This window comes from Manis javanica, chromosome 1 (assembly GCF_040802235.1).
Source record: "Manis javanica isolate MJ-LG chromosome 1, MJ_LKY, whole genome shotgun sequence".
Taxonomy (NCBI): Eukaryota; Metazoa; Chordata; class Mammalia; order Pholidota; family Manidae; genus Manis; species Manis javanica.
Genome location: NC_133156.1, coordinates 221,543,278 through 221,568,577, shown reverse-complemented (window position 1 = coordinate 221,568,577; position 25,300 = coordinate 221,543,278). Strand labels below are relative to the sequence as shown.

The 25,300-nt window shown below is 50.9% G+C and overlaps 2 protein-coding genes across 8 annotated transcripts; one reads left to right on the top strand and one right to left on the bottom strand.

The window, feature by feature from the left end:
- Positions 1-1,167: 1,167 nt before the first annotated feature.
- SLC30A3 (solute carrier family 30 member 3) lies at positions 1,168-20,741 on the bottom strand. Of its 7 annotated transcripts, none has more exons than XM_073215317.1 (9): positions 20,612-20,729; positions 10,370-10,519; positions 6,023-6,204; positions 5,408-5,554; positions 5,111-5,311; positions 4,370-4,574; positions 4,069-4,174; positions 3,679-3,813; positions 1,171-2,849 (listed from the first exon to the last, which is right to left on the bottom strand). In XM_073215317.1, the coding sequence occupies exons 3-9, from the start codon at positions 6,150-6,152 to the stop codon at positions 2,445-2,447; spliced, it is 1,329 nt and encodes a 442-aa protein (XP_073071418.1). In that variant the 5' UTR covers positions 6,153-6,204; positions 10,370-10,519; positions 20,612-20,729; the 3' UTR covers positions 1,171-2,444. The 7 variants fall into 7 exon arrangements, with proteins under 7 accessions (XP_073071417.1, XP_073071418.1, XP_017506143.3 ...); XM_017650654.3 differs by lacking the exons at positions 10,370-10,519; positions 20,612-20,729 and adding exons at positions 9,322-9,385; positions 9,692-10,134; XM_073215319.1 differs by lacking the exon at positions 10,370-10,519 and having other exon boundaries at positions 20,612-20,741.
- A 47-nt stretch (positions 20,742-20,788) lies between these two features.
- Positions 20,789-22,780, top strand: DNAJC5G (DnaJ heat shock protein family (Hsp40) member C5 gamma). The gene is given in 4 exon segments (XM_073217963.1): positions 20,789-20,976; positions 21,797-21,912; positions 22,221-22,434; positions 22,592-22,780. Coding segments are annotated over 3 exon segments (516 nt in total). The 5' UTR covers positions 20,789-20,976; positions 21,797-21,799.
- The last annotated feature ends 2,520 nt before the right edge of the window (positions 22,781-25,300 follow it).

Genomic DNA, 25,300 nt, shown 5'->3' with positions numbered 1-25,300 from the left:
CTGCAAGGCTGCAGGAGAGCAGAGCAGAGGCTGGAGTGGTGGCAGCGCCGAGGACAGAGGCCCGGAGGAAGGCTGTGCAGGAGGACTGTGCAGAGAGGCCCAGAGGATGGCTGTGTGGGACGGCTGTGAGGACAGAGGGGCCCAGAGGCAGAGACCGGCTTGCTGCATGCAGACTTGCTCTGAGTGAAGGGCATTTTAGTGACTGACCTGCCACCTGGAAATAAAGTTGGGTATAACCCTTTCACCCCAAGAACATTTTATTATCACTTTCTTTGGTCACATTGAATCCATAGCGAACTTGCCCGGGGCTGAAACCCATTGGCAAGACAGTGTCATGTCCTCTTCACAGTTAAGAAAGCTGGAATGCAGGAAGGTCAACAATGACCAGAGTATTAGTGCAAGGCTGGGGCAGAACCAAGGAGCCTGAGTCAAGAGCCCCAGGATTCACCTCGCCAGCAGTAGCGGGTTGCTGGGAAAAGAGCTGGAGAAAAGTTTTGCTGAGAAACTGATCTGGGCCAGAGCTTCAAAGGAGGTCTGTGAGTGAGAACTCCAGCTCTGCTCCTGCCCCACCACATGCTTGGGTGACCTTGGGAGTCCTTTCCTTCTCTGAACCTCAGCTTCCTCTTCCTCATTTTGTCTGGGGCAGAGGCAGCCTGCACGCTTGGTGAGATCTCTTTCTGCCTGGAACATTCTGTTCCCTCCCCTGGTAAGGGACCCAAGCATTGTGCCAGAGAGTGGGGCTGCAGCTTAAGGCTGTCCATAGAGTGAAAATCCAATCCTCATTTATCTCACTCTCCGTTTCCTTAGTCCTCCCCACCCCCATCCTGTCGCTTGGGGCCTGTAATCAATGAGACGTAAAATGAGAAAGTATCGGGAACTAGCAAGGCATGGCGGGCAGCTGGGGCAGCTTTGCAGCGCCAGCCCCTCACCTCGGCCCCGCCTCCCTTCCCCACTGGGCCATGAGGCCCTCAGTAAGCCGATGGGGAGGGTCAGGAGGAGGGGCAGCTGGAGATCGGAGCCGGAAGGCCTATTTTCAAAGGTTCCAAAAGCCTAACCTTAAAAAGAGTAAGGAAACCTGTGTGCATTGACACGGAAAGGTGCATCCTGGTTGAATCATAAGAGCAGGTCACACAATCTCATGGTGGGATCCCATTTATGTTATCATATAGAACTGTTTGTACAAACATAAAAATATGGGAGGAGAGATACTGAGCTGTGAATAGCATTACCTCTGGAAGGAAGATTATGGAGGAAACATTCACTTTCTACTTTATATACTTTTCCTTTGTTGGGCTTTCCAAGAAAGCACAGATTGCTTTTATAATAAAAAATACAATTTTTTCATGAAGATATTTCCATTAAGCACAAGAAACCCTTGCAGAATTATGTATAGGCTAATGAAAATGTCAGTGTCTTGGCTTCAAGCTGGAATTTATCAACCTAGGGTGGGAAGACCAGTGAATTCCTGCTGATCCAAAGCACTAGATCTAAAAAAGCACAAAAAGTTTGATTTTTGAAGAGAAAATCAACATTCTCTTAATGAATCTGGTTTGTAAGATCAAATCTGTCAGAATATGATTCTTAAAGCAAAGGGGGAGTAATTGCCAAAGAGGTCTTTGGTGTCCAAAGCCCAAAACCGGGCTCAGGGTTGACTGCTGTCAGCCAGGATTGGGGCAGCCAGGACTGAGGGCCCCTCCCCAGCACCTTACACAGTTTGAGAACAGGGGCTGACGTTAGCACTGTGGTCCAACCCACCACTCTCCCCAAAAGGGACACACTATGGCCTGCAGGAGCCCTTAGGAATGGCTCTCCAGGGTCCCATGGCCCCTTGCCTTCCAGCTTTCTCCTGCAATCAAGCCCAGGGCCCCTGGGGACGACCTGAGCCAAGGACTCAGGTTGTGAAGAGGTGGAAAGTAGTAAAGGGACTGGGGGTGTTTAGCCTACATGGGAATGGATATTGGAGGTAGAGAGGGTAGAAAGGAGGAGGGGAGAGGAGGGCTGTGGGAGGTCACTGGCTGCAGGATTCTATTTCCTCCTGAGGAGTCAGTACACAGAGCTGAAAGATGCAGTCAGACACAAGTTTATTGGAGCTGCAGCAGAGTCCTCCCTCTTTCTGGGATAGCCGAGGGCACAGCACCAACAAAGGGACAGACAGACAGACCCCCAAATGGACACATGGAGGGTATTGACTCATAGAGACCATTGCACAGCCACACAGGCACAGACACAGGCCACAGCACCAAGACCACAGAGACAAAACCACAGGGCTAGAACACACGGACAAAGTGCGGGCTCTGGGGCTCCTGCATAGACAGAGCGAGGGCCATGTGGGGAGGGGCCCCTGATGACCTCCCCCAGGCACAGGCACACCAACAGCACACAGACAGGCAGCTGTCCCCAGCCAGCCACACAGACAAGTGAAGTGCATGGAAAGGACACTCACGCTATCCAGACTGTGGGGAGCAGGGACAGAGGGACTTTACACACCCTGCTGCACTGATTGTCCTGCTCAGCCTGATTCCCTGACCCCACACTTTGGTCTTGCCCACTGAGGCTGGGGACTTGGGATTCGGCAAGTGGAAGGAAGGAGAGAGGAAGGGTACAGGCCCAGCTCTGTCCCTTCTCCATGAGCAGGGAGGCAGGTGCTGAGAGTCAGGGGGCTGAGCCAGGGCCTGGCAGGGGCGTGAGGTGGGCCAAGGCTCAGGCTTCGGGGGGTTCCCGGCAGCGCAGACACTGGGCCATCTCCGGCTGGTACTGCTCAACCTGCAGGGTACAGCTGGAGAATCCAAACCGGGAGTGGAGCCGGGATGAGGCTTCAGCCAGGACAGCCTCAGGATCGGCCGTGGAGTCTGTGGAAGCGTGATAATAGGCAGCAGGTTCCCAGGGGAGTGGGGAACCAGGCAGGGGCTGAGATAAGGATGGGTGAAGGGGCACCCAAGGGTTTGCACAGCATTAAAGCCAGCTTGAATGGGGGGTTTTGCTTTCTGATTTGTATGGACAGCATAAAAACATCAAAGGTTGGAAAGACTCACCCCTAATCGACCACATTAATGCACTAAGCTCTTCTTATTTTTCTATTCTCTCCTGCTTTTTGAGTATCAACATACAGCTATATGTTCCAGCAGCCAAACTACTCAATTTTCCAGGACAATCCAGATGTTACATATTCTCCCCATTGCCCCTCTAGAGTTACCATCAAATATTCCACAAAGTATAATATTTCTGGCATCCAATTACATTTCTCTTGATTGCTTCTTGCAGCTGGAAGAAACTCAAAAATCCTTCGTCAGCTTGTGAGTCACCATATATATTTTAAATAGTTGAATCATAATGTAGATAAAAATTTATATTTAGCTTTTTCTCATTGCATTAGACCATAAACATTTTCCCTAGTTGCCACACAGTTTTCATAATCATCATTTTTAATAGTTACATGATGCCTGTACTGAGTGGAGCTGCCATAATTGACCTAACCAGGCCCATCACTAGGCCTATAGGCACTAGGGATCTTTTCAAGGATTGCTGGTTCCCTGTCCAGGGCTCCTTGTCTCCAGCATGCATGTGTGAGAGAGAGAGAGAGACAGAGACAAGAAAGACAGAGACACTGAAAAAGCCCCAGTAATTCAGGCTATCTTTCTAGGTTTGGAGGGGGAGGGGAAGGGGCCAGTGTGGACTCACCAATGGCCAGGTGTGCAGAGGCCACATGGTAAGTGAGCGTAAGGGACCACAGATGTAGCTCATGAGTTGCTCGGACTCCTGGCACTGACAACAGTGTATCCCGCACGGGCTCAAATCCCACATTTCGGGGGCTACCTGCAAGCAGCACCCACCCACATGCCTTACTGCCAGGCTCACTCCAGGGGCAGCTCCCACAGACTACCTCCCCCCTCCTGTGTTCACTCACCCTGTGGACCCCCACAATCCACCCTGCATCTGAATTCTCCTTCCAGCAATAGAGCCCATGACCCAGGCCTCCTTCCCACACTCCTTTCGGAGGAGAGAGGCAGCCCAGAGTTTGAGTGAGGTTAGAGAGGGCCCCAGGGCAGGGAGCGGTGGCATCTGATTCACCTTCCATGAGGACGCGAAGAACATCTCGGAGGGTGGGAGCTGTGGAGCCAAGTGCGCAGATGGAGAAGAGGAAGGTGCTGATGGGGTCGGCCGCTTTGTACTGGGGCTGTGGGGAAAGAGCCCCCTCAGCCCGGGAACCAGGGACCTTTCAGAATGTCGAGGGGCATCCCGAACAAACAGGTCCTGAGAAGCCCTGAGAACACTGCTGAGGGGAGAGGGCCAGGCAGGAGTCCTGGGAAGCTGGGAGCTGCAGTCAGGGGAGGGAGGCTGAGGGTTCTGGGAAGCAGGGCTGGGGCAGTACCTTGAAGTAGATGAGGACGGAGGCGGCAAGTACCCCAAGGCTCTGCAGGAGGTCCCCCAGCACATGCACAAAGGCTGCCCGGACGCTGGTGTTCCCCAGGGGCAGGGGCAGGGGCTCCCCGGGCCCCTCTTCCAGCGGTGCATACTCCGCACCCCTAGACCCATGGCTGTGGGGGGGGCCGGCCTGGTGCAGCACAAAGGCCATTCTGAGGGGGGAGCAGAGCAGCTCAGCCCAGGCAGCCTGTTCCTGGCCTCCTCTACCCTGTTTCCCATCTCCTCCGCTCCCCTCCCCAGAGCCCTTTCTCCACCTATTTTATCCCTCTTTTCCCAGCCCCAAGAAGAAGACAGCATTGTTGAAGTGAGACAAATCGTGCAGCCTGAGGAAAGACTACTGGACTTGGGACCAGAGATGTGGACTCAAATCCTGGCTCTGCTGCTTAAATAGTTGTGGCCTGGGCAAGTCACCTGGTCACCTGTTGGGATATATTTCATTAACTGTATCCTAGGGGCATACTACCTATCTTATGGGGTGGTTGTGAGTTTTAAATAAGACAGTACTGATGAAAGCCCCCAGCAGAGTGGCTGGTACACAGTAGGCCCTTAACAAATGTCTGCAGACTCTGACTTTTGGTCTCTATCCCAGCCCCTTCTCAGACATCCTGGGAGCAGACAGTTGACAACTGTGTGTTCATGATGCATGGCTGTTGGGGAGGGGAGAGCCAGCTCTCCCCTCCTGGAGGACCTGTCGCCCTGAGTCCCACGTAGTGCCTGCTCCAGGCTGGAACATACAGCAGATTGGCACAGACTGCGATGCTGGCGGTCAGCAGCATGGCACCCCCCTCGATGTGGTAGTCGCTGTGCAGCAGGCGGATGAAGGCCAGGTACAAGAGGATGCCAGTGACCATCCAGAGGGAGACCACAGAGGCCAAAGCCCCCAGAGTCTCTGCAGGGGGAGACAAGCTATCAGGGACCTGCCCGGGGCCCTGAGATGTACCCTCTGGCAAGACTGGAGGGTCACCAGGCCATGCAGGGGCCTTACCTGAGCGGTGCCAGCCAAAGGTCATGATGCGGGTGGCTGGGCGGGTAGAGAGCCAAAGGGAGAACAGGCTGCCCATCATGCTGCCCACATCTGCCAGGAGGTGGGCTGCATCAGTCATAATGGCCAGGCTGTGTGCCAAATACCCACCTGCAAGGGTAAAACAATGGTATGCTTTGTTCCATTTAGAAAATACCATGCAGTGTGCATGTGTGCCAGCAAGGAAAAGAGACTGGGGGGATATATGCCAAAATATGAACTGGTTTTTCTTTGGTGATGGGATTACAGCTAGTTTTTATTTTCTCCTTTTCACTCACCCATATTTTCTAATTCTTCTGTAATGACATAATTTAATAAGAAGAAATGGGGGTGTTTAGAAGACCAGTTAACACTGAGAAGCCAGCCCCGGTCCTCTGGCCCTGGGGGTCGCCCTGGATCCCCCTTGGTGCTGTCCCTCAGCCTCGCCCACTTCCTGAGTCCTGGGCATCCAACCCCCCCATCCTCGCCATCCCCTTCTCTGCATCTCTGCCTTGCTCAGGAACATCCCTGGGACTCTGGGCCGAGAGTGGCTTGCAGGGGGCAGGAGGATGGGGTTGGAGAAGCTGCTCTCCAACTTACCGACCACCTCCCCAGCCATGAAGATGCAGCACACAGCGCAGGCGGCACACAGTTGCCTCTGTGCCTGCAGCCTCTCTGGGGTGAGACCCGGCTGCGGCAGGGGGTCCCTGTGGCAGTGGTGGAAGGGCATCTCCACAGGATTCTGCTCCTCAGGGAGGGGCTGAGAGGGCTCTGTGAAGAGACTGAGGAGGGCAACGCTGTTCAACCTGGGGCCTGAACTGCAGGCTGACTTGCTTCTCACTCCCAGGTCCTCGGTTCCCCAGACTGGCTTCACCTGATCTGGCCTCTCACTCCTTCCAAGACCTGATCATACCCGGGAACCTCTGGACAGAGGGCCACCTGAGAGATGGGGTCTAAATAAACAGCTCAGATCCTGGCCTCCTATTTCCTTTCATGCACAGAGCCATAGAATTTCACAACTGAAAAACACCTTAAAGATAGACTAGTCTAACACTTTATTTAAAAAATGAGAAGTATGAGGCTCAGAGAGGGCAAGGCTTTATGGAGGCCACACAGCAGTTAGTGGTAGAGCTGAGACCAGTCTCCAACCAAACCATTCTGATAGGCACCAGAAGGAACACAAAAGGAACAGGACAGCCTTTCTGATCTCTGGGAGCTTTCAGGGCATAAGACAACAGTAAACCTAAATATTACATATAACAGAAGGTCGCTATTGCCATTAGGGCTATTACAGGTGCTGTCAGAGAATAGAGGCTTAGATTAAATCTAAGGAAATCAGGGAAACAACAGAAGGAGGTGCCATGAGAAGGGCCTGAACGATAGAGAGGATTTTGATAAAGATGAAGTGAACATACCAGGCAAAGGCAGTGTGAAGGGAAAGGGTGTGGATGTATGCAGCAGGACTCAGCACTCAATGCTGGCCTCACCACCTCCCTCCCAGATCCACTTTCCAGGGCCTTTACTCCCAGATCCTCACCTTCCCTCCAGACGTGCAGTGGAAGTGTGTGGCTCTTTAGAGAGGAGTGGAATGTTGGGACCTGGAAAGTCTGAGGTTCCCAGTACAAAAAACAAATGGCCAGATTCCAGAGCTGGAGAGAGTGCAGACTGCTCTGGCTGCGATTGGTAGTGGTAGGAGCACTGAATTTGGAGTCTGCCACCTGTTAGTTGGACCTCAATCTGCCCATAAGCACTCAGCAGAGGCCACCTTAACCACAGAGTGCCATGGCCTCCCTTACCAAATGAATGGGCTGGGGCCTCACTGGGGATGCTAGAGGCTGAGCTCAGGCAGATTGAGTTTTAGGTCCATTCTGGCCCAATACTCATCCCACTACTACCCACCTGAACACCAGCAAGGACAGAACCTTCCACAGAATAAAGGACCTAAACAGAAAATACAGTCCTAGAAATACTCATGAAGCATGACAAGAATACTCATGAGTGAAAACAAAGTCTCCAGATAGAATGTGATCACTGCAGTAAAGTGGGGACGGAGGCCTGGGGCCTTCTGGCGGAGGAAAGCTCTGCCGACTGGGTGAACTGCGGTGTGAGGGAGGTGGGGGACATGTGGTGATTGTAGGGAAAATTCAAGAGCTGGTAGACAGATTCATTTCTTGGAATTTCCTTCGAAGACTTGGAATCTAGGTGTGTATGATTCTGGATGTTTCCAAAGAAGATGGGGAAATGAAGGTGGCTTTGAAACCCAACCTCAATAAGGTGTCCCAGGCAGTATACACATGGTGCAGGACAGCCTAGACAGACAGACAGATGTGTCATAAATGACTTAACAGTGCAAGGAGAGGCTGGGGCCAGAAGGTTATGAACAAAAGACTTTGGAGCACAGGGGAGGGAGTGACCAACTTTAATGGGTGTGAGGAGAACTTCACAGAGGGAGAGATGTCAAAGATGAGACCTAGGTGGAGAAGGGGGCTTCAGACACATGGAATGACAATGACAAGATGTATGGCTTAGAGTTTAAGTGTGAGGAGCCAGGGGAAGGTCTGAGGAGGAAAGTGATGGGCTCAAAGAAACAAAATGGAAAACACACTGATTTAACAAATCTTCCCTGAGCCCTGAGATGACCTTGGTATGCACTAGTCCGGGAGAAAGACAGAAGAGGAGATGAAGGGGTCCAGAAGAGACCAGGCCACAGACTCCACATGCAGAATTTTAGAGGGGCAGGTGAGTAGGGAAGAGCCTCTTTGAGAAAATACTGCAGGATTTGGTGACTAATGGTCATATGAGAAGGAAGATGAGATGAGAGTCAGAGATGCAAGTCTGAAGAGCAAACAGAAGCTGGGTGGCTTTGGGGCAAGTGGGCAAGATGCGTTTTCTTTAAGGCACAGCACCGTCAGTCAACAGGCTGATCCCTTTTGTTCTGCATCTATTGGGTACTAAAGAAGTCAGTGTGGGTGTGTGTGTGTTTGGAGCGGGGAGGGCTGCATGCTGTTTAGTGATTAGGAAAGGCAGTTTTCTCTCTGTGGCCCTCTGAAACCCCCAACAAACAACAAATAATGTGAGTGGGGTAGGGCAGATGTAGGGAGGACAGAAGACCTGAACCCTAGTCAAAGAATCTGTGAAGAGATGCCAGGGCCATGGCTGGAGCCCCCACAGCTGCCCACGCCTGCAGTCCCCTGCAGGAAGGAGTCAGACGGGAAGTCTGGCCGCCCTTCTGCTCCTCCACTCCCCCATCCACTCGGGTTTACGGCCCCCACTCAGGGAAAGAGCGAGAAACACACAGAGGCACTACCGCAGAGACAAAGGGAAAGGAGCTGGGAGGGAAACAGAACGATTGGGAGAGATGAGGAAGGAGAAAAAGCCAGATACCCTGACAAATCTCCGAAATAAACGGACGGCCAGCCAACAGACAAAATGGTCAGCGGAGGAGGCCAAGGAGGGCCCGGAGCAGCCACTCCGGCGGACAAGGCTGACAGAACCGGCGGGCACCAGGCGCGGGAGGCTGGCGGGACGCGGAGGCGGTTCTACGGCCGCCCCCGGCCCGCTGTCCCGGCCGCTCTGCGAGCCTCATTTCACACCTCGCCGCCCCCGGCCCCGTCTGTGCGGAGCCGGGAATACCCCCTGCCGCCCAGACCGCACCTGCTCCTTCCTGGCCACCCCCTCGCTTCCCCGAAGCTGCCCGCCCCCCAGGGGCCTGGAAGACCCGCCGCGCAGCGGGAGCGCATCTTGGGCCCCGGGGCCCACAGCTGGCCGCGGCTGGAGGGGTCGCCCCAAGCTCGGACGCGCGAAGGGAAAGGCTGGAGGCCTGCAGATGGGGCTCCGAAGCCTGAGTGGAGAGGTGATCCCATCGCCAGGGCCCTGAAGTAATGCAGACATCGGGGTACCTGGCGCGGACTCTGGCCCGACGAAGGGGCGGTGCTCGCAGGGAAATCAGACGCGGCGGGGGAGCTGCAAACGTCCGGAGGCTTAGGGGGCGGGCCGGGGAGTCGTTTTGCGGGACAGGGAAAAAGGTGAGGAGCGGCGAAGACGCGTAGCGGGCTGTTGAGCTGCAGGGGTCGGGACTGGCTGGAGGGTCGGGGGTATACGGCCAGTATACATGTGTCGCAAGGGGACTGAGCCGGGCACCGCGGAGCCGAGGCAGTTGCGGTGCGCTGGGGCGGGTGGCTATAAGGCCGCTCCGAGGAACACAACGAAATGGACCGATGGCAGGAGGGTGGCGCCCCCGGGCTGAGGGCCGGCCCAGGTCTGTCCTACCTCTTCAAACGCAGGCTGCCACCGGCGCCGCCGCGATCCCGGGGGCTCACCAGGCGAGTGGTCTCCGAGCCCCCAGTGGTGGGAGAGGGCTCCATGTCCCCGCAGCCCCGACCGTCTAGGCCCCACCGTGGGAGGGAAAGGCGGGGCCGGCCCCGCGCCAAGTCCGAGAGGCCAGCCGACCCCCAGACTCCATGCAGGGCCGCGGGACCACCAGAGTGGAGGTAGCTGCGGCGACTGAGGCGCGGGGAGTCCAAACTGCAGATCCTGGGGCCTCAGGAGCCCCGCCCCGCGTGGGGCGAGCTCCACAAGCCCCGCCTCCAGATCCCCCAGCCTCTCTCCGACGCCTAAGCACCGCCCTCGGAGCCCAGCCCCCGTAGTCTATGCTCCGTTTCCCTGCGCCAAAACCAGGTGCGGGCGGCGGGAGTCCTCCGCGCCCCCGCCAGACTCTAGAGAACGCCTTATCTTCATAGCCCCACTCCTTAGTGGACTAGCCCCGCCCCCATCCAAGCCCCGCCTACGGGTTCCAAGCCGAACTCCTCAAGCCTAGGCACCTCTCCACCAACCTTCGCCCAAGGAATAAGACCCTTTACATGCCCGCACGGGGTGGCACCCCGCCGCCCCGTCACTCCGTGGGTCCAGCCCACCACATGGAGGCAGAAACAGGTGTAGATCCGTTACCTATCTCCAGAGAACCAGAAAGAATGTCGGTGAGCACTGACGTGTACCGGAGGACTCCAGGGGCTCCGACCAGAAGGCCCTCTGTGGAGGATGTGGGGTCGGAATTCGAGAGCAAAATCTGCTGCCAAGCACTGTGCCGCTCGTTATCACCTATTTTTATACAGAGACATTAGATGACAAAATTATTCCTGCTCTCCTTCAATCTATTATTACTTCTATTTTTCGGACGAGTAAACTGAGTCCCAGAGGAAGAAGTGTCCAGGGTCATGCAGCCGGTGAATAAAGGGCTGAGATTGGAACCCCATTCTCTTTCCTTGCCCTGTTTTTAGGGCGCTGCACTGGCGACTGAAGAGAGTGCGCACTCACGGGCTGGGGCAGCTGGAGCAGGGAGGAGAGATGCCACCTCTCTGGGGTCACAAGCCACTGTTCATGGAGGGAGGCTGCAGGTTGTCAGCAGGTGATTCCTTACCTCTGAACCTGTAGCACCTTCCCGGGCATTACCTAATTTTGCTTTAACTAAAGCCTAGGAGAAGGAGTTACAGCAAAGTCGGTGGCCGAGCCTGGGGTCTATGCTCTGCCCCTCACACCTGCTGCCGCTGTAGGATGAAATGGGGGTGGGGATTAGATTATGCACTCCAAGCTGTGACACTCTGTGAAGAGGAGGGTCTGTAGGAGGAGGGGAATGAGTGAGCTTGGATAGGAAGCGTGGAGGGTGGGGAGTGGTTGGCTAGCTGAAGCAAGAAACCCGTCGCACCCTTCAAGACACGCTGGACATCCTGAAATTAGGGTTCTGGGGATAGACAACATAGCCCCAATATTGTTATTCCAAACATTGAGACCGCATGTACTCTTCCCGTCCTCCCCCCGCCCCAACAACAAAATCCCCCCCCCCAAAAAAAAACACCTGCCGCACTAGCCAGATTGAGTGGTTGGAAATGATGGGGTTAACCCGGGAGAGCTTCGCGGAGGAGGTGAGGCTTAACGGATTAAGCAAGCTGGGCGATGGGCTTGCTGTTTCAAAGGGAGGGTGTAGCTCATGCCAAGGTTTGCTGGCGGCGTGTGCGAAGGGATCGTACTGCTGTGGGGAGAGGTGCGGGAGAGAAGAACCAAAGGGTCTGCGCTAGCCCTCGGCGCCGTGCCTCCACGACCACGCAGCGCCCGGGAGCCCGCGCCAGCCTTTCCTTGGCGCGCTCGCTCCCAACACTCCCGCGGAGGGCCCACCCCAAAGCCCACTCGGGGCGGAAAGCAAGGGGCGGGGGATGCCTTTCTCCCTCCAACTCCTCCCCTAGAGGAGTGGGAACTCAGCTTCCTCGGGTCGTGGGGGCGCAAACTGAGGCGACCAGAGGGGCAGTCACAAGCCAGTGTCACCTTGTTGGTCCGTGTCAGAGCTAGGATGGAACTCAAAGTCCTTGCCTGCCTATGCCTGGGCCCCGGGCTCGTCCTGCCCGGCGCCGTCGGTTTTGAGAGCTCTGCACCGGGCCTGGGGCTTCCCCAGTTCTGAGAGCCCTGGAGCTGGGACGTGGAGGGGCCACGACTCACTCCAGCTCTCGGATGCTGTGGCCGCCCGAAGCGGCCAGGGCGGGCGAGCTCGAGAACGGGAAGAAACCGCGGGTCCTTTGCGCTAAAGGGGCTTCTAGCTAGGCACGCCTCAGCCGATGACGACAAGGGCCGTTATGATAATAACAACAATGTCTTCCTCCGGGATTTCCCCTTCTTGGGCAGCCCACGGCGTACGTACAGCAAGCCCGGGAGGGGGCGCAGACGCTGGCACGGGCCCATTCCACCACCAGGCGGGGATGGAACAGGAGGGTAAGAGAAAGGGGCACCGGAGTAGCTGAAGGACTGCCCTCCGCCTCGGCTCCCTGGGTGTTGGGCCTTGGAACGTGCCGCCTCCGGATGCTGAGGGCCCTGGCGGGGAGAATACCAACAGTTGCCTTTGCCTGGAAATTCGTGCAAGAAAAGACTGGCAGTGAAACAGATTGCCTGCACCTGTTCCTCAAAGAGCCATCAAGTGGCCCTATGAAAATCTTTGTAAAGAGTCCTCTTGAATGCCAGGTTTGAGGAAGGCATTCTGTACCTGAATAGGAGGTAGGACAATTATGTAGGAGTTAGAAGGACAGTTTAGGACTGGTGCCCTATAGTAAATGTAGTCTTGTAAGAACTATTCATTCAACATTTACTGAACACGTATTTCCTGCCATTCACCTTGCTAGCCATAACTAGGGATTTCTGATGAGCAAGATAGACACGTTTCCTCCCCCTCCTGGCTTTAACTTGATTGCAAGAGATTTCTATTCTGCAGTCTTTTGTTACTAATTTACCCACCTGCTCTTACTGCCTGTCCTGTCCTGTCCTGCCTCAGTGTCAATCTTCTCTAAGGTGAGCCCTTATGCCACTTTTAGTCCAAAGGAGTGATGGAGGCAGGAAACTCTAGATGTTCCCAGGACAGGTCAATGCCTGAGACCAGAGCAGAAGGTGATAGAGCAGGTCAGAAGGGAGCTTCAGAGAGACCCAAGCTAAACCAGTTAGTTCATAGTGACAGAGGAGGGCAAAGCCCAGCACTGAAGTCCAGACTAGGCTGGGCTGGAGATCTCAGGCAAGATCTGGAATCCAAGCACGTGGGCAAGGGTTAACATTTGAAAGATCCAAACCAGGCTGAAGAGTATGGGTAGATGCAACCTGGGGGTCCAACTTCTACTCCATTCTCTCTGCTCAGGTGTTACCTCCTGGAAGCCTTTGTGACTCCCCCCAAGCTGGATCACGTGCTCTTCTCTGGTGCTTTCAAGGCCCACAGTGCTTCTGTGATGGTAGCACTCACCACATTGTAAGGAAATGGCTTGTCTGTCTCCTCACTAGAGTATAAACTCCCCAGAGGCAGGAATTCTTTCTTATCACTGTGTCCCAGCAGTGTGTCCCAGCGGCCCCTTGTGGCTGACACACAGTCCTGAGTAAAGCCATCCCAGAGAGGAGGAGCCAGTTGTCAGAGTGGAAGCAGGATGAAGGAAGTAGGGTTTAAAAGTTGGAGAAAGAGAGGATGAGAGAGGGCGGCCACTTAAATGTCACCTCAGGGAAGCCTTCCCTGACTGCCAAACTAGGTTAGTTCTCATTGCTCACTTCTTTTTCTTCCTTACACTTATACCAAAGTTTCTTCACTCAGTTTCCAGGATAGCAGAATCTGGTTTTCCCCCTACGTCACTGACTGCGTATTTTCAGGCTCCTCTGCTGGTTCCTCCTCATCTTCTCAACCTTTTAATGCTGGAGTTGACTAGGACTTGGTCACCCTCTTCTCTCACCTTTGTACACTCACTCCCATGGATAAGCAAGCTAATGGCAAGGTTTTAAATACCACCTAGAAACATCAAGAAGCAATGGATTTTAAAGTTCCATGTGGGTATGAGGGGAATCATTGTAACAGTCTATTTCTGCTTGGCAATTTCTATTAAAAAAATTTTAAGTGGCATATATGATGATTCCCAGCTCTCTCACTTCAACTCCAAACTCATATACCCAAATGTCAGTTCAACTTCTCCTCTTTAATGTTTACTAGGCATCTCAAATTCCTTAGTCTAAAACTGGGATCCTGATTGTCACCCCATTCCAAGCCCTCTTCCAGTAGTCCCCCCATGTCAGAACATGGTGACTCCATCCTTCCATTGCTCAGGCCGGAAATCTTAGAGTTATCCTTGACTCCTCTCTTTTCCCCAACATCCAATCTGTCAGCAAATCCTGCTCCCACTCTTGGTCAAACGTCCATCTGTCTTCTTGGTTCTTGCAGTAGCCTCTTAGGTTGTCTTCTTTTCCTACCTTTATTTCCCTATAGTCCATTCTCAATCCACTAGCTAAACAAGTAGGACAGTTTTTATTACTCCCTATCTCACTCTGCACTGGCCAAGGGCCTTCCAGTGGCCTGCAAAGCCCTGCACAATCTGGCCCCCTCTGAGCTCATTTCGCACTATTCCCACCTCACTCCCCTCTGGCCTTCATGCAGGTTCTACAACATGCCAGGCATACCTCCACCCCAGGGCTTCTCTACCTCTAATGCACCCCGCACAGTGTCCTCACTATGCACCTGAAGACCTGCTTCAGGTCTCCACTCAAATATCATCTTTGCAGGCCCTCTCTGTTTATCCTTTAAAAACTGCCATCTCCCGTAAAAACTCTCTACCTCCATCCCCTGCTCTATGCTTTTCCAAGGCCATTGTTACCATCTAACATACTATATATTTTACTTATTTTGTTTATTATCTATCTTCTCTCACCAGAATGTAAGTTCCATGATGGTAGAGATATTTATCTGTTTTGTATGCTGCTGTATCCCGAGCACCTAGAATAGTGTGTGGCACATGATAGCACCTAATAAATATTTGTTGAAGATTAATGGAGGCTTGTCTTCCACACGAGGCTATAATTTGTGAGAGCAGAAGAGTTTAACCAATTATCACCGTATCCAAGGTACTAGGCATACAGCAGTGCTTTAGAGATATTTGTGGAGAAAGTGAATTGATTAATGAAAAGGACAGTTCATGAGAGAAAATGGTGTGAGAGCAATGGCATAGAGGTGAGAAAGAACTGGAATACTTGGGGGGAGAAAGGACCAGTCTGGCAGGCTCACTTTATGGCAAGAGTAACAATGGATTTGGAGGGATAAGTTGGTATTGTTGGGAGCACTGTATATTTTCCTTGGTCCTTGTCCCGCCGCAACAAAGAATTGAAGGTCAGAGACACAGTAGTGAAGCAGAGTAAAAGTTTTATTTAAAGATACTTAAAGAGAGAAAGAGTACAGCCACCTCAGCAAGGAGAGGCGCCCTGAAAGATTGGAGAGAGAAAGTTTAAGATTAAAAGGTTATACACTTAGAGAGTGTGGGCAACTTCAGAGAGAGGAGCACCCCGAAAGGTTGGGGTTCCCCCTTTTAAGGATTCTTCAGGAATGTGACTTAGGGCTGGGGGTGCAGACCAGTTAAATGATCTTTGAATACTTAGAATTAACACAGGAACTTCCTGCTCTGATTTCTCCAGAGTCTTGGTCCGGGAGCATATCAAACAAGGCTGCCTGCCCAGCCCCCAAGGTGGGCTGAGTTATTGTCTGTTTGCCAAAGAGTAAGTTAAGAATCTTACTTCTTGATTCTATAGCATCTTACTATGCTGATGGACAGTGACTGTAATGGGGTATGTGGGGGGGACTTGGTGATGGGGAAGTCTAGTACACTTAATATTCTTCATGTAATTGTAGATTAATGATACCAAAATAAAAATAAATAAATAATTTAGAAAAAAAGAATCTTACTTCTTAACTCCCTGGGTATTAAAATGCAATCTTTAAGATGGAATCCTTCCTACCTTTTACTACGTTGTTCACAGCTGGGCCTGCATGCTTAATACAATAAAGACATGGGCTATGTTGAGGTACACTCCTTTATCTGGGGAACATTCAAACACTCCAGGCCAAGTTGCTCCTGGCTTTTTGAGCTTTAGTTGATTAACTCTGGCTCTTTTTAGTGGACTTTCCTGACCTTTTTCTCTTTCCACCCCACCCATATCTATTTTCCTGCCTAACAGTATCAAGTTGTAGAGTTCATTGCCAGACTTAAAAGGTTGTTTTGCATCCTATAGGCTAAGAACAAAGGAGTGACAATGATGGAACAATGCTTCATGAACACCGATCTGGTTGGAGTACCCAGGATGAGATGGGCAGTTGGGAGGCAAGAACAACAGTCAGTGTAGGAACTGAAAAGAAGGACCAAAATGAAAAAGCAGTTATGAAAAAAAATTAAATAAGACCTTTTGGACTGAATTTGGGGGAAATAATGAATTCACAGACCAGGGATGTTTGGGTTTTGAGCATCATTATCTTGAAAATAGTCATAATATTAACATAACTAGAGAAACAAACAGGAATAACCAGTTTGGGGGCAAGATCATGAGTTCAGATTTTAGAGTGGCTTTGAGGCAATGCGACACTGGCATGTAGATGACACTAAACTGACCCTAAAGCATAGTTGTGATAACTGAAGCTGTGAATATAGATTGGATCTCTGAAGTAGAGAGAGAAGAACACAAGCAGAAGCTTAAAGGCCAAACTATGCATGACACCCAGTCAGGAGGTTAAAGAAGGAAAAGCGGCCAGTAAGGGGACAGGAAATACCAGAGACGTAGGAGAACCAGAATAACATGGAGCCACAGGAATGGAAAGACGTGAACTTGGTGGAGGTAAACAGAAAGGAGAGAAGTGATTTAAGGCCCAAAGTCTCCGCCCAAAACACAGCCTGATATTTTTCACCTCATTTAGTCACACTGCCTGAAATCCTGCCAGTTATTCCTTTTGTGTTAGTGAAAATTGAGAGGGTGAGGTATTAGTAGTCATTCTTGCTATGAGCTGAATTACAGTGTTTTAATCAGATTGCTTTCCACCTAACCCATAGGGATGAGACCATTTTATGGAGGTAATCATCTTTATTGGAAATGTTAAAAGGAAAGGAAGTAAGAGGCACTTTGGGAGTTCTGATTGGTTGGAGGGACTGTTGGGGATATTTTGCGTAGTTAGAAGCAATATAAGGGCACTGGGTAGGGGAACAAGAAAATGCATGCTAAGAGGCTGAGAGAAAGATGTAGAAAAGGGATGGCAGGAGTCCAATGACAATTTGCAAATCTTAGAAGAAAGATCCTGATTTTTCCCTTCTTCCCAGAGACAAAATGAAAAGCAGCTTCTCTCTTCACCAAAGTGGGAGGAGACTGGATAGAAAAAATGATGATAGTGATGAGGAAGACACAGCACTTACCACGTGCCAGGCACTGTTCAAATGAAATATTTAACCCTCCTAACATCCACCCTGAGAGGCAGACACTGCGGTCTCTATTATCTATTTTATAGGTAAGGCAGGTGCCCCCTGTTAGCCTGCCCTTAGGTCTGCAGAGTCTGGAGCTGCAGGTCAGAGGATGAAGCAGCCTCTCTAGCTAAAAGCCCTCCACCTCCCACACTGAGATGTCGGCCCCCAGCAGGACAAACAAACTAGGTCAGCAGTGTTTTTAGTCACCCCTGGTATGTGTGACTTCAATTGGAGGGAGGGAAAGAGAGACATTACCTAACATCACCCATGAAAGGAGGTGAATATCAACTACAGCTTTGGTCCATCTCTAGACCTAGATTTTAAAGTGGGATGGGAGCTGGTGTGTCATGGTGTAGGCATTAACTTGGAGTCAGAATACCTAGGTCTGGACCTCACTGGTTAGCCATGAGGTCGACCCTTTGCTCTGGGTCACACTTGCCTCAATTACAAAATGAAGGCACTGGATGAGCGTTAAGTCTCTGAGGTCCTTTGCAGCTTGAAAACTGCACTGTTCTAGAACCTGGTGGTTGGGTATGACAAATTATGATCTCTCTCTCTCTCCCACTGCATATGCTCAAGAGTATGATATTTTGGGTATAAATATGCTACTGTCTGCTGTCTGTATGTGTGTATTCCAGCTATATGACTAAAACTTTAGTTGTTTGTGGGTAAATAAGGGATGCTTCTTGGTTCCCTCCAGGAGAGACCAAATGGCTCTGTGAGGCAGCAAACCCTAAGATCACTGACTCCAGATATGGCAGAAGGACAAATAATTCTAGAAAAGATGTTAGTCTGTAATCATTCCTTGGCATAGTTATTTTTATTTTTCCCATTACTTTTACAATCAAATTAATCTTGATCCTAAATTAAATAATTTAGTCTTGACAGCAACCCTGTGAAATGGCACAGGTTTTTACAGAAGAGGAAAAAGAGATTAAATGACTTGTCCAAAATCACATAGCTTGGTAGAACCTAACAAGGCCGGAATGAAGATCAAGGGCTTCTGACCTGTAGTTTGTGTGTTGTTTCTAGTACTGTGCTAGGTGTGGTGCAACAAGTCCAATGGGGTCTGTTTCTAGGTGAAGGTAAAGCGGAGCACCTCTGGCCAAAGGATGCAGGCTGACTTGCCTGCTCTAGTCTCATCTCTGCAGCATACTGGCTGCAGCGTCATTTCATTTACAGCAGAGGCTGAGAAGACTTAAAGATAATGGCTATTTCAAGACCCACAAATTATGGCTAGAATTAATTAAAATGTCAGAGGGCAATGATAAGAAGTAATAACATCCTGGAGCCTCTGGCAAGATGTGAAGGTTACTAACTCTTTTCAGAACCTAATTTGCCCTCTTGCTCAGGGCTGACTGCTGTAAAGCAAGGACTTGACCACACCACCTCTCAGGGATATTGTAACGATCAGAGATAATTAGGTAAAAGTGCCTCTGAAAAGTCACACAAAAAGTCTGCTCATTCTTTCACCCAGCCAACACTTTTTGAGCACAACAGTATCTCAGGAATGTGTGAGGAACAGGAGGAAGATTAAGACAAACAAAAAAGAAGGAGCTCAGAATCACCAATACTATTTCCCTTATGACCTTCTTTCTTTGTACCCCTGCGTCTCTTCCTGACTAGGACTGTACAAGGGAATATGGGCCCTGTAATCCCATCCTGCTCTCAGCTACGTGTTTCTGCCCCCAGAGAGTTCGTGCCCAACCTCTAGGCCTATACTGGACCAGCAGAGGGCTCCCTCTGCTCTAGTTCATTCAACAAATCATTCATTGACTTGTGTGAGCAAGGTCATGATTCCAGACGCTAGGGATACAGCAGTGAACAAACATAAATATCCCTGCCCTCGTGGAGCTCACTGTTTACTAGGGAAGGCAGATCTTAAACGAATCAATGTGAAAATTAACATAATCACAAATCATGGAGAGGGGGTCAGAAGGTAGGGAGAGAGGACTGCGACTCTATTTAGAAGTCCTCCCTGATGAGGCACAAAGCGGAGCTCCTCTACTAATGGTAAGTCAGCCAGCGAATAGCCTGGGGAAGAATCCTCCAGACAGAGGGAGCAGTGTGGCCAAAAGCTGTTGAAGTGGGAGGGAACACGTGTCTCCAAAGAACTAGGAGAAAAGCAGTGCAGCAGAGACCAGAGCAATCAAGACAGTGGCACTCAACAGAGCTGGAGTGAGAAGCAGGCTCCAGTCTACACAGGGCCTAGAGAACTGAGGGAAGGAATCCTCTGTAAGGGTACCACACTTCTCAGGTCTTCTGCTCTTTTCCCAGTGCTAGTGAAGAAATGACCTGGTTGTCCTGCTAGTTCTGTTATCCCATGACGATGATGAGAGCAGGGAGGTTCATTAAGGAAACACGTGATAGTACAAACCAGCAAAAACCAATTGTCAGCTTCAGCTCTTTTGCTTTGGGTGACTAACCCTAAGCTCATCCTACCCAGAACCTATGAACTGGGTAGATGATACCAAAGATTTTCATGCCCACCCCTTACACCTATTACAGATTTACAGAAATGAATTAATTCAGTGGTCACTGCGACTGTTGCATGTAGACTCCTTAATTAGCTTCCTCAGCTGGCTCACATCTCTTAAGAAGTATTGATGTACCACTTAAAACCTAACAGGGAGGGAAATGTAATATAAGGAAGAGAATAGTAAAAGCCGCAAGAGGGTAACAGAAAGATATTATTAAAATAACAAAGCTCTTTCAATGACATGTTATAGGAGTGCTCCTCTAGAAATCCAACATCACGGCATGAAAACTATAAGCGGTGCAAACACTACCGCCTGTAGGAATCACAGAAGTGAGGCCAGGTAGAGATAGGCACTCTCATGGCCTGCAGGTGGGATATAAATTGGTCAGGAATGCAAATTGGTATTTTTGGTAACATAGATGAAAGTTAGCAATATGGATCAAGAGCCTCAAACCATTTGCTTTGACCCAATATTCCACTCCTGGGAATCTACCCCAAGAGGGATAAAAAGAGATTTATAGATAAGAACTTTCATTGTAAGGTTATTACATTATCAAAAGGTTACAAACAACTCAACTATTCAGTCTGGATTATATAATTATATTATGGTACATCCTCGTGATAGTATTTAAATGAAATTTTTTAAGAAAGCATCTAAGTAGTGACTTTCGGAAATGTTCATGATATCATTTTAAAGGAATGTATGAACTAGTAATTGCAATATAATGGGATAAATGCTTTGATAGAGCAAGATGGGAACAACTGGGGGAAGGAAGGAAGGATTCCCAGTAAGAGTGACATTCAAGGTGGGTCTTAAAGTATGTGTAGGAGTTTCCAGGTAGAAGGAAATGAAAGGACCAAGTGGAGACCCCCCTGATTGTGAAAAGAGAGGACCAGGAAGGTAATACACCTCATGAGAAAGGCTTGCAGCAGACATACCTCTCGTACAGCCAGTCTGCAAACCCCCTTCCTGTCCATGAGTTGATAAGTAGTAATGGTGATCAGCGTGGACTAACGGCTCCTACTGGCGAAGGGATGACCCTGGAGGCCGCGCCCACTGGAAAGTCTTGAACCGCCGCTCGCGTGGCGCCAGGCCAATCGCCAGGCTTCCCCAAGTGAAATAAGTCCCAGGGCTCACGTAACCTCACCACCCAGACCTTCCGGCGACGCCAAAAACTACCCAGAGTGTTAACGGAACACGCAAGCGCAGTCGGCCACTGGACCGCGACGGCGTCCCCGCCGTGTGGTTTCACACCCTGATGGAGGTTGTATGAGGCCTCCCAGCTGAAGACACCGACGCCGAGGTGAAGTGCCAAGCTGCGTGGGGAGGCTACACAGGGCCAGAGGGCACCTGGGACCCACAGCGTTCCCTTCTGAGCTGCGGCCTTGGTTCTCCTGGGCCACAGCCTCCTGAGCTCTGCCCCGCTCAGTGGGGTCCCGCTTTGTTCCCTTGCGGGTCGGCCCCCACCTCTAGCCTTTTTCCCGTCCTTCTTCTTCCTTTGAGTCACAACTTTGTTCTCTCCACTGGCCCGTCTCTGAGGGGTAGAGGTGGGATGGTGAGAGGGAGGCCAGGGGAGAGAAGTCTCTGGCCCAGCTGCAAGCACTGCCCTCTGGCCTGGCTTTTGGACACCTGACTTCTTTTAGGCAAGGCAGGTTTGGGCATTGTTTGTCCGTTTGGAGCTGTGGACCACCCCTATACCTGACCCAACCTGTTCAGGGGCTGGGGCTGCCCTGGTCTTTCCAACCCAGCAGTGAGCTTGGGCAGACCCAGGGCTGTTTAAGTAAGGCACTGGTAGCTTTGCACTACATTAGTCTCTTCCCGGGGTTTAGGCCTCCCCTTGCTTCCATCTCTCTAGGAGGTGGGGAATCTGTAGGTCTGGGTTGCTGAAGGATGGTGGAACTATGAGGAGAGGTTTCCTCTTCAAAATCTGAATGTGATTGTCCTTTCCGGTCACCTGTATTCTCCTGCTAGTCACAGATCCCACTCATGGCTGTGTTATACTTGTCCTTTTGTAGTCATGTACCTGCTTAGTCCCTGAAGCCAGTGCGTTTCCTGTCAGGGGAAGGTCACTTCTCTTCAGCCTCACCTGTGAAAGCTCCCACAGAGGTTCTTCTCTGACCCAGGTCATGTCTCATGTGGATGAAGCAGCCCACCAGCTGTCCAAAAGTGGGATCACCCTCTATGCAATGCTGGAGCATAAGAAGGGTGCCTCACCTGAAGACATCAAAAAGGCCTACAGGTTCAGACCTCAGCCCCTTATTAAACCCTGGAATTCCCCACCCCCACAAACCTTTCCCTTTCTACCTTGCTTTCTGACTCACTTTAAAATCCCTAAGCCTTCACTTTGGGGCTGGATGGGCCATCATGCTCTTCGGTGTGGCATGGGAAGAAATGTAGACTCAGGCTGCGAGCCCCCACCCTCTGTACTACCCCTCATGCATTCCTCCTTCACCGTTTACAGACCTATCCCTGCCATCCAGCCTCCCTTTGCTTCCCAGCCAATCCCCGCCCTCTCTCCCGGCATCCCTTTTGGTATTGCCTGGATAGGAGACTGGCTTTAAAGTATCATCCAGACAAGAATCCAGGGGACGTTCAATAAGCAGAAATATTCAAAGAGATCAACACAGCTCACTCCATACTGAGTGACTCTAAGAAGCAGAAAATCTACGACTGTCACGGCTCACTGGGAGTATATATACATGATCACTTTGGTGAAGAAGGCGTCAGATACTATTTTATGATGAATAGTTGCTGGTTCAAGGTACACAATTCTTGTAGCCCCTTAGGAATCAGGAAGGCGAGGCGGCCCCCGACTCCCAGAACGTGCGCCTGCTGTCCCCCTCTGGGTGCTGGCAGGGTCAGGGTGGGGAGCCCGGGCCCAGGCGGGGCTGCTGCAGTGAGGCGCCTGCCCCCACCAGGCACTGGTGCTCCTGTGTACGCCGCTCACCTGCTGCTGCTGCTGCTTCTGTTGCTGCCTGTGCTGTGGGGTCCTCAGGCCACCCCTCGAGGAGGCTGCAGGCAGGGTGTGCCTGCAGCACACCAGGCGACAGCCTTCAAGGGCAGGTGAGACCCCTACACAGCCGCTGAGGCAAGACATGCTCACTTGAGGATTAGGGATGTGGGCAGTGAGCCCTAAATACGGGAGTCTTGAGTCGGTACAGGGACAAAGTGAGGAAAGAAAAGGGGATGCACTGTTTCTGAGGGGCTGTGCAACAAACTGACAGTGTGAGTGCAATGTTTGTTGGCCTCCTGTGACTGTTGCGCTAGGAATGAGGTAGTAGTTAAGGTAAGGAACGGGGTAGGACAGTGTGCCTAGAAAAGGTAGTAGTTGAAGACAGGTTAAAAAATGCAGTTTACTGCTTTTACTCAGGAGGATGATAAAGGGTCTGGGATTATACCCAACCCAAGTAATCAAACTTTAAAAGGATGGGTTGACTGACGCTTGCACCAGTGCCATCTAGTGATGCTAATGTGTACTTGCAAGGTAACTGCTTACTCACCAGAAGAGGAAAAAATTGTTAACTGACTGTTTACATAAGTTTTTCAAATTCCACCACAGGAAACAAAGAAACTTTAGAAGCAGGGACAATAACTACAGTTAAGATGATTAAAAGATGAAGAAGAGTGAAGTATGCAAACTGAAATGCAGGAATAATTAAAGGATAAGAAAAGAATATACACTAATTTCAGATGAATTGTTATGGAAAGTTTATATCCTTATGGTGGAATTTCAGGTGTTTATATCTTGACTTACGGGGTGTTCACTTTAAGTTCTGGATGATCATTTCTTCTGGTTAACAAGATACCAACTTCTTCCGCCCCTAGGTGCTAACCCAGTGATGGTGACTTCTGCTCCCCAGTCCACTGGACATGTTGGGGAGGGGAGCAAGTAGCCCTGTCCTGACATTGACCCTGATTTGCCCCTCTTGTAAGACTCCCAAATTCAGAAGCATTGATGGCATGTATCCACCCAAGCCACCTCCACTGTGAGCATACTATCTCCCTCTTTGATGGTATCACTGACCCTGGTCCAATTTCAACCTGTTAGACAGCAGTCCTCCCATCCCTACCCTTATGAGGTCTCAGGCAGTGGTGACAGACTTTGTCCAAGCATTCTTTTTCCTGTGCTTTTCTTGGGATTTGAGCTAATGTCAGAGGATAGGGTCGCTGAGCCACTTGTGATATTTCCACCAAGATCCTGATAACTGAGCACACAGATCCTGTTCTGGAGCTGCTGTACTAGCCAACCCTTCTGTGTTGCAACTGTGTCCCAAGAACTGTTAGCATCACCACCTTTCTGGGGCTGGTCTCACCTTCTGGTGCTTGTGCACTTGGTGTTGCCAGTCTCACTCTGTGCTACCATGAGTCAATTCAGGAAAAGCCTGAATGTATTTAAGGCTCAGGGGTAGATATGGCACCTCTGTCCCCTTCCTGGACTACAGCTGCCAGCACAGCACCCACTGTAACAGGTCCTGTGGGCTGACTGATGTTCACCCACCAGTGCCTGCTTGTCTCCATCCTTTTTACCACATCTTATGTAGGCTGATCACCATATATTTTGTTCTTAAAAGAGGGGCATGAAACCTGTGATACGGAAAGGATTGCACTTTTACAGACCCTTTCCCCACTTGTGCCTCTTGGCACTGCCTGTTTGGTATCTTCTACACCAGGGTCAGAGCCTAGGAACTCCTCAAACGTCTCTCTCCTGACAGGGAGAGGGGCTAAAGAATGTCAGTAAATAAAAGCTTTTGTCCAGTCCCAGTGCATGTGTTGGGCCCAAACAAGACAAATTGTACCTGGGATAGAGGAAAAAGGCCTGTAGAAGAAAAAGAGGACCAGTGCTCACATTTGAGCCCTGCCTGCCTTGGAGGGTGGGAGTCCAGGACTACTGTGGAGTCGGGGCAGAGGCTTCCCAGAGCCTTGTGATTATGACTGTCAGTGATCTAAAATTTCCCTGGAGACTGATTCCCTTGGTACCCAAAATAGGTCCCTGGCATGTTCAGGTCCTTTCTGCCCAGCTCACCTTCTCTCAGTTTCCTAACAAATGTGAAGTCCTTGGAGTGGCTCCAGTGATGTGTTTGTGGACCAGAATCCCACACTTTCTCAGGGGTATGTTCATGCGGCTGTTCCAGGCCTGTCCAACTGCCAGCTCTAGCCTCCTGAGCTGCTTGTCCGAGGGTGACATAAGAAAGTTATGGGCAAGAACAAAAATGGACCAGAAGCACTGGATCAAAGCCTCTTTCTCTAGTGTCTTGTGCCCCTGCTCTGAATCACAGGGTTCTGTGGAAGAGGGCCAGGGTCACGGCTAAGCCTTGGAGACAGAAAGTTTCATTGACTATCTGTAGGTCTGGCAAGCTCTTTCCTCTCACCCTAATCCATATATGGTGCCTCTCATACAGGCCGATTTAGATTCCATGCCACTGCCCTGCGCCAAAGCCAGAGCGTGGGGGCCAGGGGCTCATGGAGCCTTTCAAATGAGAGAGCAAGCGAGAGCCCGACGCCTTTGCTGGCCCACCTTTTATCATGACCAGTGCAGCTCTGCAGCTCTTGCTCAAGGGAGTGACCCATTCCTGAGTGCGTCAGGGTCACTCACTTGGTGACAGCTGTGGCTCGCCTTACATGAGCTA